This window comes from Cetorhinus maximus, chromosome 1, assembly GCF_964194155.1.
Source record: "Cetorhinus maximus chromosome 1, sCetMax3.hap1.1, whole genome shotgun sequence".
NCBI classification, from domain to species: domain Eukaryota; kingdom Metazoa; phylum Chordata; class Chondrichthyes; order Lamniformes; family Cetorhinidae; genus Cetorhinus; species Cetorhinus maximus.
Window position 1 is genome coordinate 29,353,837 of NC_135879.1, and position 13,895 is coordinate 29,367,731.

The 13,895-nt window shown below is 45.0% G+C and overlaps 1 protein-coding gene across 2 annotated transcripts in view; it reads left to right on the plus strand.

Annotated features, from left to right (window-relative positions):
- Window positions 1–4,385: 4,385 nt before the first annotated feature.
- il2 (interleukin 2) overlaps window positions 4,386–13,895 on the plus strand; it is a 63,960-nt gene continuing 54,450 nt past the window's right edge. For both annotated transcript variants that reach the window (XM_078539172.1, XM_078539180.1), the window contains exon 1: window positions 4,386–4,599. In XM_078539172.1, the coding sequence (XP_078395298.1) occupies window positions 4,525–4,599 (75 nt within the window). In that variant the 5' untranslated portion in view covers window positions 4,386–4,524. The remainder of the gene's footprint in view (window positions 4,600–13,895) is intronic.

Consider the following 13,895-nt stretch of genomic DNA (forward strand, 5'->3'; position numbering starts at 1 on the left):
GTATTCACCATACCCCCTGAGCTTCCCCTCTCTGATGCTGAACGTTCAGTGCTCAGTAAAGAATTCAGTTTCATACCCTTACGCCCTCATCTCAATGAATTCTGGGCTTGACACAATGCTGAATTCTTCTTCCGCCGCCTTCGTCTCTGTGCTCACTTCTTTGGGCAGGAATCCTCCCCCCCTTCAATGGATCCTTTTACCCACCTCCAATATTCTCCCTCCACCTGGACCCCTCCCTCTGGATTCTTACCTTCTCTTGATCTTTTCATTGAGAACTGTCGGCGTGACATCGGCTGTCTCAATTTCTCTGCCCCTCTCACCCACTCTAACCTGTCTCTTTCTGAACTTGCCGCACTCCGTTCTCTCAGGTCCAACCCTGACTTTGTCATCAAACCTGCTGACAAGGGTGGTGCTGTTGTTGTCTGGCACACTGACCTCTACCTCACGGAGGCTGAGTGTCAACTTCCAGACACTTCCTCCTACCTCCCCCTGGACCATGACCCCACCACTGAACATCAAGCCATTGTTTCCAGGACTGTCACTGACCTCATCTCCTCTGGAGATCTTCCCTCCACAGCTTCCAACCTCATAGTCTCCCAAACTCGGACGGCCCGCTTCTACCTCCTACCCAAAATCCACAAACAGGACTGTTTCGGCAGACCGATCGTGTCAACCTGTTCCTGCCCCACGGAACTCATTTCTTGCTATCTTGACTCTATTCTGTCTCCCCTTATCCAGTCCCTTCCCACCTACATCCGTGATTCCTCTGATGCCCTACATCATATCAACAATTTCCAGCTCCCTGGCCCCAACCGCCTCCTCTTCACTATGGACGTCCAATCCCTCCACACCTCCATCCCACACCAGGATGGTCTGAGGGCTCTCCGCTTCTTCCTTGAACAGAGGCCCGAACAATCTCCATCCACCACCACTTTCCTCCGTCTGGCTGGACTTGTTCTCTCACTGAACAATTTCTCTTTAAACTCGTCTCACTTCCTCCAAATAAAAGGTGTGGCCATGGGTGCCCACATGGGCCCCAGTTATGCCTGTGTTTTCATGGGGTATGTGGAAAATTCCTTGTTCCAGTCCTACTCAGGCCCCCTCCCACAACTCTTTCTCCAGTACATCGATGACTGTTTCAGTGCCGCTTCATGCTCTCGTCTGGACCTGGAAAAATTTATTAATTTTGCTTCCAATTTCCACCCCTCCATCATTTTCACATGGTCCATCACTGACACTTCCCTTCCCTTCCTTGACCTCTCTGTCTCAATTTTTGATGACAGACTATCCACCAATATTCATTACAAGCCTACCGACTCCCACAGCTACCTCGACTACAGCTCCTCACACCCCGCTTCCTGTAAGGACTCCATCCCATTCTCTCAGTTCCTTCGCCTCTGTCGCATCTGTTCCAGTGATGCCACTTTCCAAAACAGTTCTTCTGACATGTCTTCCTTCTTCCTTAACCGAGGTTTCCCACCCACGGTGGTTGACAGGGCCCTCAACCGTATCCAGCCCATCTCCCTCGCATCCGCCCTCACACCTTCCTTTCCCTCCCAGAACCATGATATGGTCCCCCTTGTCCTCACTTATCACCCCACCAGCCTCCATATTCAAAAGATCATCCTCCGCCATTTCCGCCAACTCCAGCATGATGCCATCACCAAACACATCTTCCCTTCACCCCCACTGTCGGTATTCCATAGGAAGCATTCCCTCCGAGACACCCTGGTCCACTCCCCAATCACCTCCTACACCTCAACCCCCTCCCACGGCACCTTCCCATACAACTGCAGAAGGTGCAACACCTGCCCCTTTACTTCCCCCCTCCTCACTGTCCAAGGGCCCAAACACTCCTTTCAAGTGAAGCAGCATTTCACTTGCACTTCCCTCAATTTAGTCTACTGCATCTGCTGCTCCCAATGTGGTCTCCTCTACATTGGAGAGACCAAACATAGACTGGGTGACCGCTTTGCAGAACACCTTCAGTCTGTCCGCAAGCATGACCCAGACCTTCCTGTCGCTTGCCATTTCAACACACCACCCTGCTCTCTTGCCCATATGTCCATCCTTGGCCTGCTGCAATGTTCCAGTGAAGCCCAACACAAACTAGAGGAACAGCACCTCATCTTCCGATTAGGCACTTTACAGCCTTCTGGACTTAACAATAAGTTCAACGACTTCAGATCATGAACTCCCTCCTCCATCCTCACTCCCTTTTTGATCCCCTTTTTAAAAATAATTATTACATTTTTTAACATATTTTTAAAATTTTTCCATCTATTTCTATTATTATTTTAAAAATTTATTTCCATCCATCGTTTTATCTCCACCTTTTAGCCTATTTTGATCCCTTCCCCCCACCACACCCCCACTAGGGCTATCTGTCACTTGCTCATCCTGCTTTCTACCCTTAATGTCACCATTAGCACATCCTTTAGCTAATATCACCACCATTAACACCCCTTTGACCTTTTGTTTATGACATCTTTGGCAATCTCTCCTTTGCCTCCACCTATCACTGGCCTTCTATCCAGCTCCACCTGTCCCACCCCCCTCAACCAGCTTATATTCCACCTCATTTCTATTTCTCTTCAGTTCTGATAAAGAGTCATATGGACTCGAAACGTTAACTCTATCTTCCTCTCCACAGCTGCTGTCAGACCTACTGAGCTTTTCCAGCAATTTTTGTTTTTTGTTTCACATTTCCAGCGTCTGCAGTATTTTGCTTTTAAATACTACTGTATTCATGGAATCATAGAATGTCTACAGCACAGAAGAAGGCCATTAGGCCCATTGTGACTGTGCTGGCTCTTTGCAAGAGCAACTCAGCTCGTCCCATTCCCCCTCTCTTTCACTGTAGCCCTGCAAATGTTCTCTCTTCAGGTGCTTATCCAATTCCCTTTTGAAAGCCCTGATTGAATCTACTTCCGCCACATTCTCAGGCAGTGTATTACAGATTGGTAGGTCAATATAAGCAAATATTAATAGTGGTCTTAAGGGGAGCTGTGTGCATTGATGTCCATTATATTTTAGGAGTTGTCATTTTTTTTCATTCATCCACATGGTGTGGGCTTCGCTGGCTGGGCCAGCGTTTATTGCCCATCCCTAATTGCCCTAGAGAAGGTGGTGGTGAGCTGCCTTCCTGAACCACTGCAGTCCCTGTGGTGTAGGTACACACAAAGTGCTGTTAGGAAGTTATTTGAGTTTTTTTAACATGCTTAGCATACTCAACAGCTCTTGTTCAAACACAAAATCAGTTTAAGGCTGTGCTAAAATAAAGTTAGCATGTCAATTTGCAGGAGGAACTGCAGTTTAAAATCAAATAAAGTCACTTAAAAAGTGCTTTAACACACACATACCTGGTAGACCGTCCAATTTCCCATTTTGAAGCAGATCTTTCTGGCATTTCTTATCCGGTGTTATTTGCATTAAATTCAAGCTGATGGCTAATTACTGTTTAAGTCTGGCTGTATTGGTGGGAATAAGGCTTGAAAAAAAATTCACTTTTCAGTTCTATTTTTGTTCCAACCACAAATCTAACCATCACAGTTTCAAAGGGGATGTCCGACCTCAGTGGGACTTGCAGTGGTAGCATAAACAATCTTGTGTCCCATTCCTTAGAAACTGTTTATATTTCCCGGTTCACAGAACGGTCAACAATCCCGTTTCTCCCCACAGATACTGCGTGGCCGGCTGAATATGTGTTTTTTTAAAAAAAAATCTTTAATTTTACACAATAACAACGTTGGCAGTGGGTACCCAATAATGGCAATCAATAAACTGCAACACTTTAAAAAAAAAGGGGGGGCAGGGACAAAGCAAACCGGCAAGGACAGAGTCGCCTGCCACTCGACAGTAAATGACAGCAATATGCATTTGGCTAGCGCCTTTAATAGGAGTGAAACGCCTTGGGAGGTTGATGAGGCGATCAAGCGATCAATGCTGGAAATCGGAAAGAAATACATTAAATGCTGGAAATACCCAGCGCCCCGGGCAGCATCTGTGGAGAGAGGGATAGAGTTAACGCTGGAGGGTCGATGTCCCTTTCATTCACAGCGCTGGCTGAGCCGAGACGATGTAAAGACACTGGTTGGAAACGCCAGACACGTTGCGTCTGGGCGCGCGATACGTGACACCGCGGGGCTGCCTCGACTATGTTTGCATTTTGAACTTTCTCTTTCGTTAAGTGTGGCTCGGGGAGGCAGGAGCAGCTGTGCCTGTAAAGTCTGGGTCATCTGGGCTTTGCTGCTAGGCTCTCGGCTGCACGGCCCGCAAGCGGATGTCACCTTCCTAAAAAGTGTTGGAGTTGCCCCATTTTGGTGTGTGTTGCACGTGCGAGAGAAAGAGAGGGGAACTGTGCGTCACTCCAGGAGATCTACCTTTACAGAAAGGGAGGGAAAGCGTTGTCAAGATTAGCGGGAGTTTGCAGAGGGGCTGAGAAAAAGCAGATCGCCGGGAACCATGAGCTCCAGCCTGCGGCCACTGCACTCACTGGCGTAAAGAAGGGAGCAAAGCGGGCGGATGAACCCTCTATTCTGCATCTTCGCTTTAACTCTCACCAGACTGTCGCTTATGCAGTTCGCTCTACTTACACAGGTACTAAAAAAAGAAACTTATTTTGCACCGTGCTCTCCATTTGACGCTTTTTTTTTAAAAAAAAAACTTTACCTCAAAGCGCAAGACGCCAATCTTTAAACAAAAAATGTCAAGGGCACTTTAATGCTTGTGTTGAATGACCAAACTCTTTCGAGTTATCAACAGTCACAACTTCTTTCTCGAGTACAGTCACAGTTCTTGGTTTTTTTCCAGGAGTGGGACATGAACCCACGACCCTCTGATATCAAAGGCGAGAAGTGCTATGGACTGAGCCACAGCTGACCAACCTGAACAAGATGAGGGTCCCCGATTATTGGTCTTTTTTTCCCCCCTTTCGAGCAACCCGGCTCGCTGAAGCTGTGACGTGTTTCTAGCAAAAACCTATGGGCAGCCGCCACCGAGGGAGGGGGACACCACCACCCCCCCCCCCCCCCCCGGGGACACCCCCCCCAGCTCGCCACTGTGAGTCGTGCGTGAGGTGCTGACCAGTCAGTCAAGAGACTAGTTAAACTGTGCTTATTTTTTTTGCACAGACCTTAAAGTCATCTCGCTGAATATTCAGTCAGTGATCTTCAAAAGCTGCATGTTCAGCAATTCCCTACTAGCAATAAAAACACCTGGAAAAACTCAGCAGGTCTGGAAGCATCTGCGGAGAGGAACACAGTTAATGTTTTATTCAGGGGATGTGCTTATTAAGCAGGACAAGCAAGGTTACAGATAGCCCTAGTGGGTAGGGTGGGGTGGGGTGAAGGAATCGAAAATAGGCCAAAAGGTAGAGATAAAACAATGGATGGAAATACATTTAAAAATAATGGAAATAGGCGGGAAAAGAAAAATCTATATAAATTATTGGGAAAAAGGTGGGTGGGGGGGGGGGGGTATCGGAAAGGGGGTGGGGATGGAGGAGAGAGTTCATGATCTAAAGTTGTTGAACTCAATATTCAGTCTGGAAGGCTGTAAAGTGCCTAGCCGGAAGATGAGGTGCTGTTCCTCCAGTTTGCCTTGAGCTTCACTGGAACAAAACAAAAACTGAATTACCTGGAAAAACTCAGCAGGTCTGGCAGCATCGGTGGAGAAGAAATCAGTTAACGTTTCGAGTCTTCATGACCCTTCGGCAGAACTCAGTTGAAGACTCGAAACGTTAACTGATTTCTTCTCCACCGATGCTGCCAGACCTGCTGAGTTTTTCCAGGTAATTCTGTTTTTGTTTTGGATTTCCAGCATCCGCAGTAGCTTTTAGCCTTTTGTTTTTTCACTGGAACAATGCAGCCAGTTTTCTGCCCTTAATTAGCACATTCCTTAGATAATATCAGCACCTTCAACACCTCTTTGTTCTTTTGTCTGTGACATCTTTTGGTTATCTCCTCCTATCACTGGCCCTCTATCCAGCTCTACCCCCCCCCCCCCCCCCCCCCCCCGCCCCTTAAACCAGCTTATATTTCACCTCTCTTCTATTTTTACTTAGTTCTGTGGAAGAGTCATACGGACTCGAAACGTTAATTGTGCTCCTCTCCGCAGATGCTTCCAGACCTGCTGAGTTTTTCCAGGTATTTTTAATTTTATTTTTGTTTTGCATTTCCAACATCCGCAGTTTTTTTGCTTTTATCCATACTAGCAATGACGTGTGTTAATTGGTACAGGGGTTCCATGGCTACTAAATGTAGACTTGGTTCAGCTTTGAAACTCAGTCTCCCTTTGACGCAGTGATTTCATAGGTTATAAAAGCTACATGCAGTATATGTTTCTCCAGCAGCTACAACTGACTGCCAGAGGGAGGGGTTGGTGAGGGTAATTCCGGCATTGGGGAGACGACCCCATCATCCATCACATTTCTATCTCTCTTTAGCTCTGAAGAAGGATCATACGGACTCGAAACGTTAACTCTGTTTCTCTCTCCACAGATGCTGCCAGGCCTGCTGAGTTTTTTCAACATTTTCTGATTTTACACCCCATCATTCTCTCTTTTTAGTGCCTGTGAATGGAAGAACCAATTATAACATTTTAACTATTTTCACAATGATGTGAACTTCCAGATTTTGGCATTTTTGTGGTGGCCCCCCCCCACCCCAAGTTCAAATATACTTTTCTAGGTGCTTTCAGTAAACATATCCAAGTAAATGTTATAACTTCACTTGAATCAGCTGACCATTTCTGTTCAGCCCTATTTGGGGTTTGAGGAGGGGAACTCATGTTGTAACTTTTCTTTTAATTTGGTAGTAGCTCAGGGGCAAAAGGCAAGCCTAATCAGCAATTTTCTCTTTGTGCTCCTTTAGAGGAAATTCCAATACAACGTAAATGCAATTAAAGTGCTAAGGAAGAAAACTATAGTGTCTAGTTCCTGGATTTCATGGCCTGTTAAATTGAGTTTGCTGGTACAATGTTAGGTGCATGATCAGTGGAAGGTGAAAAGTTAAAGTGCTGAAACAATAACAGGAAATGCTGGAAAAACTCAACAGGTCTGGCAGCATTTGTGGAGAGAGAGAAACTGAGTTAACATTTCGAGTCCGTATGACCCTTCTCCAGAGCTCTGAAAAAGGGTCGTACGGACTCGAAACGTTAACTCGGTTTCTCTCTTCACAGATGCTGTTAGACCTGCTGAGTTTTTCCTGTATTTTCTGTTCTTGTTTCAGATTCCAGCATCCGCAGTATTTTGCTTTTATCTTAGTTAAAGTTATGTCCTTGCTATTGGGTGGGTGAACAGAGATGCAGGTTACAGTGAGCAGATCAATGCTTGTGTTGTTACAGGGAATGTCAGTAGGAGGTTAAGTTTTTTAAGGAAAGCAATCCCATTGGGAAGAGAAAAAATGAGAATTATAGAGATATTGATAGATAGAAGACTTACTTAATATCTCCATAATTCTTAAATATCCCCCTCTCCATGGGATAACCTTCCTTTAAAAGCTTACTCGACCTCCAGTACTGACATGCTCTGTAACAACACAAGTGTGAATTGCACTGATGTGCTCATCGTAACCTGCACCTCTAGTTCACCCATCTCAATAGCAATAGGAGCACTGTAATTCAACACTTCCCATTCGCAGTAATGTACCAGCAACCTCAGTTTGGCAGGACATGAAATCCAGGGGCTAAGTATTATAGAATACCTTTTCCATAATTGAGGTGCTCCAGTTAAATAATTCTACATATATATTGGAATTTTTTCTAAGTAATACAAAGAGAAAGTTGCCAAATGGATTTTCTTGCTCTTGAATTTCCACCAAATTAATAGACAGGAAAAGTTGCAGAATGGAAGTGTGGTGTGTCCCGTCCCCCCCCCCCCCCCCCCCCCCACCATGACAAGAATTCAATAGGACTGAATGGAAATAGTTGAATGAAGTTAAGATATTTAGTCTGATGTGTTTTCCAAAAGTCTCTAAATCAGCATGTTTGGGGGGGAAAAAAACAAAAATGCTAACATGCCAAAACCTGAAAGCTCATATATCATGAAAATGCTTAAAATGTTGCTGTTTCTTCCACATGATGAAGGGGACATCTCCCAATGCTGGAATTACCCTCAACATCCCCTCCTTATGGCAGCCAGTTGTACTACTGTAGAAACATATGCTGCACATCTTTTTAAGTCAACAAAGATTGTCAAAAGGAACTTTAGATTCAAAACTGGAAGAGAAACTTGGCGTTCCTTTTAGAAGCAGAAATACAAATCCAAGACGGACGAATACAACATTGGATTCTATTATCAGGGGTACAGTAGCATAACGGCTATGTTACTGGACTAGTAATCCGGAGGCTTGTACTAATAATGCAAGGACATGAGTTAAATTCCCACCATGGCAGCTGGGAATTTTAAACGTAATTAAAGAAAATCGTCCGGAATAAAATGTCAGCATCAGTAATAGTGACTGTCAAACCGTTAGATTGTTGTAAAAGCTCATCTGGTTTAATAATGTCCAGTAAGAAAGGAAATCTGCCCAGTCTGGCATTTATGATTCCAAACCCACAGCGATGTGGTTAACTCAATTGCCCTCTGAAATGGCCTAACAAACTACTCCGTTTATATTCAAGAAGGTGCATCACCACCTTTTCAAAAGGCAATTAGGGATGGGTATTAAATGCTGGCCTTACTAGCAGCTCCCACATCCTGTGGATGAATAAAAAAAGAATCATGTTCCCCTTATAGACACTAATTTATTTGCAATTTTTATTAGTTACTTGATGACAGTATGGTCGCTGCTTAACAAAGCTTTCCAGCTGCCCCTCTCATGTTCAAATAAAAGTACACTGCAAGTTTTGATGGAGTAGGTTCCATGGCCATATGGTCTTTCCTTCCTCCAGAATAGGTTCTTAATAAGTTCATCATTATAGCGCAGCAATCTGAGAAGAAAAGAAGTTTAATTTGATGTAAATTTAGAATCTAAAATGGAACCAGAAGATTCACACTTGTAATTAAATGTGAGCAATGGTGAATTGAATAATGTCAATCAGTTGATATGCATGAGAAAGTTAGGGTTTATTCCTTATGACTCCTCACTAGGACTATTGCTTATGTGGAAAGTAACAGGAACAATGTTATTTAAAACAGTGGCAGTAATATAAGTTGTTAAGTGTGGCATGTACATTTGTTTATCCTGCTTTTAGCCATTCATAGGACATTGGAAATATAAATACTTAATTATATAAGAAAACAAGTTTTGATCTTGGAATTTTAAATACTTGTCCACATCCAATAAAATGTGATAGATTAAGGACCGAGAGCAAGGTGAGAGACCATAATATTTTGTGCCTTTGAGTTCTGCCATATCTAGTAGGGACAGATTGTCAAAATCCAGAGCAGAAAATATTCCAGGTGGCATGTCTTTATAGTATATTTGGATGACTCAGAATTATTAATGACTCAACAGCGTGCAATTCAATGTATTGTAAAATTTAGTTGCAAAAAGATGACTAATAGTTGGCATGACTCAGTAGAATCCAAATCCTTAGCATTTGGATTCTACTGAGTCATGCCAACTATTAGTCAAAGTGTTAACTGAGTTCAATTTAACATATTGGCCCGTAACTTCTGTGGAGTAGCAATCGTAGTTGGATTGCCACTCTGCTCCTAGTTACTCACCTGGAAATGAAGCTGCTCCTTTCTTGCCTGACCTTCTGACTCAGGTCAGGCGTGAACTGTGTAGCACAATGGGTCCCAAGGCCTTGTGTCAAGGGCAGCTGAGTCTGAGGTAAGGAAGCCATACCCCTTTTTTACGGCAATAGCTGCCATAGAGCAGGTAGGTTTAAAGGTCCAGCCACTTTGAGAAGCCAGGGAGAAGGTAGGTAAGTGTGTAGGATTGTAGGGGGTGGAGGGGTGTGTATGGGAGGTACTTGGAGGGGAGAGGGATTGGGTGGTCGGGAGTTGGATGGCGGGGGCACAGGCGGTCAATGTGGGGGGTTCAAATGGTCATGGGGTGATGGGGTTGGACAGTCAGTGGGGGTGTGGTCATTGGGGGGTGCTCGGGGGAGGGGCGATCAGGGAGTGGTCAGTGGATGGGGGTCAGGTGGTCAGTAGGAGGGGGCTCAGTCAGCAGGCATGGTCGTTGTTGGGGGGGGTCAGGTGGTCAGTGGGGGGAGTTGGGTGGTCATTGAGGGGGAGGGGCGGGTAGTCAGGGGAAGGGAGGGCAGTTGGGCATCCCGTTGGGGGTTGGGAGTGTAGTTGTCGCAGGTGGTGGATTAGTTGGGGGACAGGCTCGGAGGTAGTCGAGGGGGGGGAGGGCAGTGCTATAATTACCCCAAAGCTAAAAATGGTTTGAATTATTCTAACTTTCTCTGGGTAACTATTGCTGTAAGACAGTTGGAACCATGCAAAGTTTGCGATTTATGTTGTAATTTTGGATGGTTCCCAGTGCAAGGCAATTGCCCAGTGGAAGTTTGAACTTTCCGGAAAATTGCCATGCAATCCGCACCTGGGGCTGTGGGGGTGGGTTAGTGGTTCAAGTGCATCTTTGGGGTATGACACATAGTGCAAAGTTATGGCTTTTTGTAATCTTAGTATAATATCACATTTCAATGTGCTGATCAGAGTGAACTTCTGTAGAGTTCGGGATAGGAGGAGTGCGCAGCTAATTCCAGCCCCACTTCTCCAAAGGTCACAACAATAGTTTAAATGTTTAATTTATTCACGAAAATGGCAAATTGTTTACATTTGCTACTGCTGTACCTGGCATAAAGGAGACTTTAACTAGGCTTCTTTCAATAAACACAATAATTTATTTATTATAAAATAAACTTCTTTGTGTGATGTTGGAGCTGCAGGCAAGTGGAGAGCATTCCATCACACTCTTGACCTGTGCCTTGTAGATGGTGGACAGGCTGTGGGGAGTCAGGAGGTGAGTTACTCCTCACAGGTTTCCTAGCCTCTGACCTGCTTTTGTAGCCACAGTATTTATATGGCTGGTCCAGTTCAGTTTCTGGTCAATGGTAACCCCCAGGATGTTGATAGTGGGGGATTCAGCAATGGTAATGCCATTGAATATCGAGGGGCGATGGCTAGATTCTCTCTTATTGGAGATGGTCATTGCCTGGCACTTATGTGGCACGAATGTTATTTGCCACTTGGCAGCCCAAGTCTGGATATTGTCCAGGTCTTGCTGCATTTGGACATGGACTGCTTCAGTATCTGAGGAGTCGCGAACGGTGCTGAACATTGTGCAATCATCAACGGACATCCCCACTTCTGACCTTACGATGGAAGGAAGTTCATTGTTGAAGCAGCTGAAGGTGTTTGGGCCTAGGCCGCTGCCCTGAGGAACTCCTGCAGTGATGTCCTAGAAGTGAGATGATTAACCTTCAACAACCACAACCATCTTTCTTTGTGCTAGGTATGACTCCAACCAGCAGAGAGTTTTCCCCTTGGTTCCCATTGACTCCAGTTTTGCTGGGGCTCCTTGATGCCACACTCAGTCAAATGCTGCCTTGATGTCAAGGGCAGTCACTCTCACCTCACCTCCAGAGTTCGACTCTTTTGTTCATGTTTGAACCAAGGCTGTAACGAGGTCAGGAGCTGAGTGATCCTGGCGAACCCAAACTGAGCATCAGTGAGCAGGTTATTGCTAAGCAAGTGCCGCTTGATAGCACTGTTGATGACCCCTTCCATCTGTTTACTGATGATTAAGAGTAGACTGATGGGGTGGTAATTGGTCGGGTTGGATTTGTCCTGAACTTTGTGTACAGGACATACCTGGGCAATTCTCCACATCGCCGGGTGTTATGATGTGGCAGATGATGTCTGCCAGGCGGATCAAATCCATGAGGGAAACTTGATCCCGTTATCACAATGGTTTTGCAATTTGCATTTATTTTGAGATACGTGTGTTGAATTCAGAAGTAATATGGCCACCGAGACCTTTAGAGATTTTTGTTTTAAAAAACTGAATTGAAATATTTATTAACAAAAGGAAAGATTTCAAACACATACATAAGATTCTAGTTACTTAATACCGTAGTAAATACTAAAATTCCTACCTAACCTGACTCCCAAGTACACCCCCTCAAATTAGACTTTAAAGTTAAAAAAACAGGCTTGCACAATTATCATCTTTAAGGGCTGGATGCAACAGATTCCAATGCAGATGTGGCTGGATGCCTTTCTGAGGAAGTTTCACCAGCTTCTGCTAGATGTATACAGGGTCTCTCCCAACATACCTTTCATTCTCCCTTATATGCATTTTCTCTCTTAATCTGTAAATTCCATTGTCCCATATGTCTTTGAAAATGTACTTTCCCATAATATAAAACTTTTCATGGTGCTAATATTGTCAGTAACCTTTGGGAAAAATAAACACACTGCTTGTCCTTATCTTATTAGATGTAAACATACTACTATCTCTTTTAAATTCAAACTGTCCCAATTTATCTAAAAATGCAAATTCTCCTCACACCTTACATTCTAAGACTTCAGCCATGTTTACATATTTAGCATTTCAAACCCCTCTCTACCTAACCTTTTTCGATACTTCCAAACATCCAGATCAGCTGTCTCCAATTCAATGAAATCCGCCCCACACACACAGAGAAACTACCCAAACCCCACTATTAATCTACTTTTACAATAAATCACAATATTATGAAAATTGTTACACTTGCATAACACTGGGTAGATGCCAGTGTTGTAGCTGTACTGGAACAGCTTGGCTAGGGGTGCGGCAAGTTCTGGAGCACAAGTCTTCAGTGCTATTGCCAGAATATTGTCAGGGCCCATAGCCTCCTTCAGCTGTTTCTTGATAACACACGGAGTGAGTCGAATTGGCTGAAGACTGGCATCTGTGATGCTGGAGACCTCCACAGGAGGCTGAGATGGTTCATCCACTCGGCACTTCTGGCCGATGATTATTGTAAATGTTTCAGCTTTATCTTTTGCACTGATGTGCTGGGCTCCCTCATCATTGAGGATGGGAATATTTGTGGAGCCTTCTCCTCCAGTGAGAATTAATTTAATTATCCACCACCATTCACGATTGGGTGTGGCAGGACTGCAGAGCATAGATCTGATCCATTGGTTGTGGAATTGCATAGCTCTGTCGAACGCTTGCTACTTATGCTGTTTGGCATGCAAGTGGTCCTGTGTTATAGCTTCACCAGGTTGACACCTCATTTTTAGGTAAGCCTGGTGCCGCTCCAGGCATGCCCTCCTGAGCCAGGGTTGATCCCCTGGCTTGGTGGCAATGGAAAAGTGGGGATATGCCAGGCCATGAGGTTACAGATTGTGTTCATGCATAATTCTGCTGCTGCTGAAGGCCCACAGCACCTCATGGTTGCCCAGTCTTGAGTTGCTAGATCTGTTTGAAATCTATCCCAATTAGCACAGTGGTAGTGCCACACAACACGATAGAGGTATCCTCAGTGTAAAGATGGGACTTTGTCTCCACAGGGTCTGTGCGGTGGTCACTCCTATCAATACTGTCATGGACAGATGCATCTAGGGCAGGCAGGTTGATGAGGATAAAGTCAAGTATGTTTTTTCCTCTTGTTGGTTCCATCATCACCTGCCGCAGACCCAGTCTAGCAACTATGTCCTTTAGGACTCAGCCAGCATGGTCTGTGATGGTGCTACCAAGCCACTCTTGGTGATGGACATTGAAGTGCCCCACCCAGAGCACATTCTGTGCCCCTGCCACCCTCAGTGCCTCCTCTAAGTGGTGTTCAACATGGAGGAGTACTGATTCATCAGCAGGAGATTTCCTTGCCCAAGATTGACCTGATGCCATGAGACTTCATGGGGTCCAGAGTCGACGTTGAGGACTCCCAGGGCAACACCCTCCCGACTGTATACCACTGTGCCGCCACCTCTGCTGGGTCTGTGT